Consider the following 6905-nt stretch of genomic DNA (forward strand, 5'->3'; position numbering starts at 1 on the left):
CACCGAACAGGGCCAGAGTAAATTTTTTTTTTTCTCACATGAACAGTAAATTCCGAACACGTCCTAACTGTGAGGTGTGCCAGAGGATAATTGAGGCACATAATTTGCATGAGAGCTTGCAAGTGTTTTTCCAGTAAGTGCAGTTGCACAGTGTTTTTAACAGGCGCTTCCCCTATTATGCTATTATTAAAGCTCATTCATGCTACCTTACTCAAATGACATAAATTTACTAAATAGTATGTGTTAACTACTTGGTTGATTTATAATAATTTTTTTTTTTATTGGTTCCATCCGATTTGGTCCGTCCAAGATGGATACTCCAGAAATCAACAAGCCTCAAATATACTTTACTTCTACTTGATTATTACATAAATTTATAGCTTCGTAAAGTCTTGTTGACTCCTTAGGTTCATCAAAATAATCTTGAAATTCAACACTATTTGAATCTTGGTTCTTCATTATAGATCTTGTAATTAAAGCTTTGAACCTGTAAATTCACTAAATAATGTAAACGGTTAAATTCAATTAATGTATGTTTTGCAAATTTAGTCAAACAAAGTATTAGCAGATTGTATACAACCAACAACATATTGCTATATGTTTTACCATTGCTGACATAGGAAACATATGGATTTTATCTACATACCAAAAATTTCGAAATAATAATTTCTTTTATCTTTTTTTTGAAAACTTGATAGTAGCTACCAAGGTTCGTGAGGAGGAATCGAACTCTCGACCTTTGGGTATAATAACTCTAGGACATTTTCCTAGCCAATTATGCTACCTCCCCTTTCTCAATAATAATTTCCTTTCTCATGGCGTGGCATGGGTGATATGCATGGAAACTAAATTGGAAAATATATTCTAAATTTTCTATACAAGTTCGGAAAGATCGGATAATTTCCATTTTTATTGTCAAAAATATAGCAAGAGATGGAGAATATTTAATTTTAATTATAACGTATCGTGTGACAGTATATATAGCAAATATCTTTTTAACTAAATTTAGACTTCTACACATAAAAAAATACATTTAATCAAAAGAAGACATTATTTAATTGAAGGGCTTATATTAAATCTCAAATTTCATTTTTCAATCGTAGTCATTGACGGACCATGACATCGATCTACATGCTTAATATAAGAATGGATCGGACACACACATACATACACGCATGTTTCTTATCATTGTTTTTAATATAATGCTATTATTCTAAAATTGTCTATTTTTTGTTTAATTTGCATATTTGTCAATAATATCAATTCGATTAATTGTTCAAATTAGTATCTGAAATCCTCCTATATATAACATTCATTTTCATATTAATACAAATAATTTTATATGATTTCTCTGTTCCTAACTGGAGACTACCAATTGGATCAGAAGTAGCCGTAGTACTGCCTCATGGAAGTAACGTAGACCTAAAGTCCCCAATATGCGGTTTACCATTTACCTTATAATGCACACAGCTGTTAGAGAAATACTTTGTTTTTCCCCTCCATTTGCACTGAAAGCTGGAAGCCCCCTGTGCTATGTTTTCATCATAGTAACTGAACGATATATTACAACCCTTGGTAAAAATATTAATTCTATATTGAGTTGCTACAAAAACTACGGGGTTTGTTTTAATTCATACCCAGGTTGATTGATATTATATGTTTGATCAAGCTAATGCAGATAGATTGATTTTTATACACTTAAGTATTTGGATGTTTGGTCAGATCTACATGTGAAATTTTTAAATATTCGAATTAATTTAGTATAAAGTCAAGCGGTCAAAATTAGAAGGTTAATAAATTAATTTTAGTGCATTCATTTTTTGAATGTTTTTTGACCACTTGACTTTATACTAAATTAATTCGAATGTTTAAAAATTTCACATGTAGATGCATCACACGTAAGGTAGGCGGGTTTCAACGGTTCGGATTCGTCATTTGAAATCGATTTGATGAGTTTTAGAGTTAAGCTCACTTTGGTGAGCTTAAGAGCACCCTAGTTCTACTCTAAATATATAATATGACAAGTTTGGTAAAATTCCAATAATTAGTGAAAGTTCAACATGTAAGAAAAATATTATATATTGACTGAACGCTGAACACATACATCTTTTGATTAGGAGCAAGTGTAAATCACAAGACAATTTTAAAAATCATTGAAAAGAGTGCACATGTTTAATTGTTTATAAGAGGGACCTGTGAGTTGTACATGTTAAAATATCTCGAGGAGCCTATAGCATAAGTGCATATATATATATTCTAGAAATTAACATGAATTGACCTCTTCTTGTGTAATCCATTATTAGAAAATAAGTCATAGAATAGGTCGTCAGAAAGTGTCTAAAAAATTCAAACATATAATTTCATTAACTTTAACTTAACTAGGGGCAAACCTAGATGGAGCCAGGAGGGCTGCCCCCTTAATTAGATTTTGAATTTTTACGGATATCTATAGGTTCGGATTAACTGTACTCCTCCCTCCTTCCCTCTTATAATTAATTTTAATTAATTTTATTTGTACTTTTTTTTATTTCTTTTATTTATAATTAGAGAGGGTGAAATTAGCGTTAAAATTAGAATAAATTTTTTGAATTTAAATTGTTAAGTAGTATTAGAAGTTAGAGTACTAGAAATTATAAATCAGAGTATTGTTTTTTTTTTTATCTAGAACCCGATCACACACTCACAAAAATGGGAGAGGGGGGTGTCCGATGGGCATCGGACCAAATCCGGTTCGATGGGGGGTTTAAACCGTCAGATCTGCTTTAGGATTCGTGTGTACGGATTTTAAAGCAGACGTGAAATTGCGGGTGCGAATCCTAAAGCAGATCTGACGGTTTAAACCCCCCATCGAACCAGATTTGGTCCGATGCCCATCGGAAACCCCCCTCTCCCCACAAAAATCATGAATCCGCCTTTGAGATTAACATACAGTTTTGAGAAGACTGATTTATACTCATTTGAATTAAGTGTTCTGTTATAAGTTTGCCCGTTTTGAATAATCCATGAAATAATGTTTTTGCAAGGAAATGACCTCTCCAGTTTTTTTCCTAAATGGAGAGATTCGTAACCCTTACCTCCCGATAGTTTGCAAGTGACGAAATGTATGATGGAGTGATTATGACAAATCCCACTTGTAATTACCTATCCAGCTGCGAGAAAGATCAAGGACGAAATAATTTCGAACGCCACTTCACACACACACACAAAAAAAAAAAAAAAATCACAATCACCTCAAAAACGAGATATACAACACGGGCTACTGCCCCAGCAGTTGCCACTTCCCTTTCACTGAGAGTGCAGAGTTTAACTCACTCATCTCTGATCCTTTAAAAGTAGGAGGTTGGTGAGATAGCATGCGTAAGCTATCCATCAGTGCAAGATAAGAAAAGAACAACAACCTATAGAGATACATAGTAAAGAAATTTAGTTAAGACAATAGCATACATATAGAGAAATTAATGGGGAGACAGCCATGTTGCGACAAATTAGGCGTGAAGAGGGGGCCGTGGACGGCGGAGGAGGATAACAAGCTTATAAATTTCATACTGACAAATGGGGGCCACTGCTGCTGGAGAGCAGTGCCGAAGCTTGCGGGGCTTCTGAGGTGTGGCAAGAGTTGTAGGCTCAGGTGGACGAACTATCTACGTCCCGATCTAAAGCGAGGCCTCCTCAGTGAAACTGAGGAAACTATGGTTATCGACCTCCATGCCAAACTCGGCAACCGGTTTGATTTCTTTGTCATTAATTCTTTTCTTTTTTTAGTTTGTAATTTGGGGTTGTCATCACTAGCTGCATGTTTGATGGGGTGCAAACTGAAATGCATTGCAACAACGTAACTAGCTAGTTGTGTGTATATATTGAGTTAGAAATAGTATACTGATTTTTCGGATTAAGTAACTCTTGTAAGTTTTTAGATTTGAAGTAGTAAAAAAGAAGGTTTTGAAACTTTATTTGTTTGTTTGGCAATTGTTGGAATAACGAATAATTAAAGTAAATAGCGCACTATTCCAGCTGATAATTAACGCGACAAATTAAGGTAAATTTTAAATAATATTATTCTTGCAATAGAATTGTCCGTAATAGCAATAACTATATTACTTATATTATTTATTACGATGGCCATGATTTGTTGTTGTTGTCATTATCATCATCATTATTATTATCATTATTATTATTATTATTATTATTATTATTATTATTATTATTATTATTATTATTATTATTATATGATCATCATCATTATATTATATCATTCGACATTTCACTATCATAGCTAATATTTTATCCAACAATTTCTTTTTTTCAATCTTCCAATTATTTCCAAATAGCTAGCAACAGGCCAGTAAATAATGTGTAATCAGTATCGATCGTCAATCATATCAGAGTCAGATACCGTAAAAATCCGAGACTGATATCATGAGTTGTTTTCGATCGCCATTTCGCGTTATTTTTTAAATTTGTGAAATTAAATAAGCCGCTAATTGTGTATTAATTTTTCCTTCGAAGAAACTGCTGCTGTGTTTTATTATGGCATTGAACTATATATAGCGTACCTGAATATGATATCTGGGATAATGACCTACATATATATATTACGCCAAACTATATAATTCAATTTTCGGTCAAACAATTAATGAGAGCTATTTTGAAATAGCTATTTTTGAAGGTCACTTTTGGCCCATATAGACACACACACACACGAGAGGGATCCAATACCTCATGTTTTTAATTTATATATCATACCTCATATTTTATATCTTTGTTTTCAAAGTTTAAACGGTCGATTCAAACCGCTCAACATTATATCCATACTAAAATATGCATGAGGATGAAATTTTATAATTTTTGAAATTTTTTTTACTATTTTTTAAGATAGGTACAAAACCACTGTTTTTGGATCGTTCAAAAACAATTATTTTCTACCCATTTTAAAAAATAGTAAAAAAATTCCAAAAATTATAAAATTTCATCCCAAGCATATTTGAGTATGGATATCATGTTGAGCAGTTTGGACTATGAAAATAAAAATATAAAATCTGAGGTATGATAAGATATGAAAGACATGAGGTACTGGAATTACGAATTACCATAGTCTAGTAAAGATGGTGAAAGATCTCACTCATTATAAGAGAGATTTATATATAGTTTATAAAAATAAGATGTACCAAATTAATGAAAACCTCTAACAAAATTATGAATAAAATAAATAAAAATATATGGCTTAGAAATATAAAATGAAATATGTTTTTACATGTAAAGGACTTCATATATCAATCTAATTAAAGAATAACTATAATATATTAAAGTTATGATGTATAATATAATGGACTACATTTAAAACTCTCAAGAGGGGTGACCACGGCTGCTCGGAACCGTATGACTTTCTTTATGATTCTGGCGTGCCGTTTCAATATTTGTACGGATTAAGTGCAAACAATAAAATGATGAGGGTCAAACTATCTAATTCTAAATATTCTCAAGAGATACCTCAGTCTCATTTCAAGCCAGTGATCTCTCACAAGAAGAGCGGTTACTTGGTCACAAATCAAAGTTTGGTCCTCTTCCAAAGAGAAATATATAATTGGATCATTGTTAAACTAATTATATATTGTCAAAATGAAATTAGGGAAATGAGAAAAGAAAAAAAAAAAAGGAGGAGAGAGGACGAAATATTATAATATTAGACAAAAAGCAGCGGTACGCTCTAATAATAGAAAAAAGAAAAAGAAAAAAAGGATAAGTTGGTCATCCGGACATGTATGATATATGTACAGTAGTGTCTAGATCAGTACGAGAAAACATGCTGATATACGAGAATTATTTAAACCTCCATAAATTAATCAAATATTATAAAATTGTTAAGGGGACCCGATCGAAGTCAACAAAGGAAAGCTTTTAAGATGTGGATATTAATTTCTACATTTAATTAAGTATCAAATATGAACACTAATTAAATCGCGCTTTATTTTTTTTTCTCATATTAATGTGCAGATGGTCTAAGATTGCCTCAAAATTGCCAGGACGGACAGACAACGAGATAAAGAACCATTGGAACACTCACATCAAGAAGAAACTAATCAAAATGGGCATCGATCCAGTCACGCACAGACCCATCGGTCAGAAAGTCGCAAACCCTGATGTCGTCAGTGCAACTAATTCTTCCTCAACTGTATCAGTTGAGTCAAACCTCGAGCCCGAACGCCAAGCCAATACGGGCCCGCCTGAGTCGAGTACAGATGCTAGGAGCCAAGACCAGCTAGTTGACTGGTTACTGGAAGATGAGTTACCAGAGATTGACGATTCGTGGCAAAATTTTGCAATCAACAGTGATGATTTCAGTAATGAATGGTTGCTTGACTACCAAGGCATTGGCATATTGGATTCACAGTTGGATGGTTGTTTTTTGGAAAGTTTTAGTGAAGCTTAGCATGCATATGGTGAATGAGAGATGAAGCTCAAGAGGGCTACTTTCAAAAATATAAATAAATGATATCACTTAATAGGAAGAAGTCCTTTCGAGATGAAGATCAAGATATGAATGAGAGATGCTAGTGAACACGTGGATTGGAAAATAGAGAGATAGAAAAATTAGGTATATGTATTCTGTCAAACACCCCCAAGTGTAGATATGACGTCAAAATATTTTAAAAAATTGTGTGATAATGTGAGTATGTAGATCAATATATAGTTGTGTCCAAAGATATAAAGGCTGTAAGTTATAAACAAGCGTCTTTGTGCAAATTACATGATGCTTGGAATAAATGTAAAACAATTATTGTTTTTGTTAATTCGATGCACGATATTAATTAATAGATTCTAGATGTAACAACAAATAGCAAACTTCATTAAATTGCTTTCTTCCAATTAATTACCGGACCAAACCTTGTCCAATACTGCAAGTATAT

The 6905-nt window shown here is 32.6% G+C and overlaps 1 protein-coding gene across 1 annotated transcript; it reads left to right on the forward strand.

Moving 5' to 3' along the window:
• The first annotated feature begins 3285 nt into the window (after nucleotides 1–3285).
• Nucleotides 3286–6633, forward strand: LOC144567411 (MYB-like transcription factor ODO1). Its single transcript, XM_078317544.1, has 2 exons — nucleotides 3286–3724; nucleotides 5992–6633. The coding sequence occupies exons 1-2, from the start codon at nucleotides 3459–3461 to the stop codon at nucleotides 6425–6427; spliced, it is 702 nt and encodes a 233-aa protein (XP_078173670.1). The 5' UTR covers nucleotides 3286–3458; the 3' UTR covers nucleotides 6428–6633.
• Nucleotides 6634–6905: the final 272 nt, after the last annotated feature.

The sequence above is a fragment of the Carex rostrata genome, chromosome 16 (genome assembly GCF_964058835.1).
Source record: "Carex rostrata chromosome 16, lpCarRost1.2, whole genome shotgun sequence".
Taxonomy (NCBI): Eukaryota; Viridiplantae; Streptophyta; class Magnoliopsida; order Poales; family Cyperaceae; genus Carex; species Carex rostrata.

Coding starts and splice junctions, on each gene's coding strand:
- LOC144567411 (XM_078317544.1), top strand. CDS start 3,459: ATGGGGAGACAGCCATGTTGCGACAAATTAGGCGTGAAGAGGGGGCCG. Junction 3,725..5,991: donor CATGCCAAACTCGGCAACCG/GTTTGATTTCTT, acceptor ATTAATGTGCAG/ATGGTCTAAGATTGCCTCAA.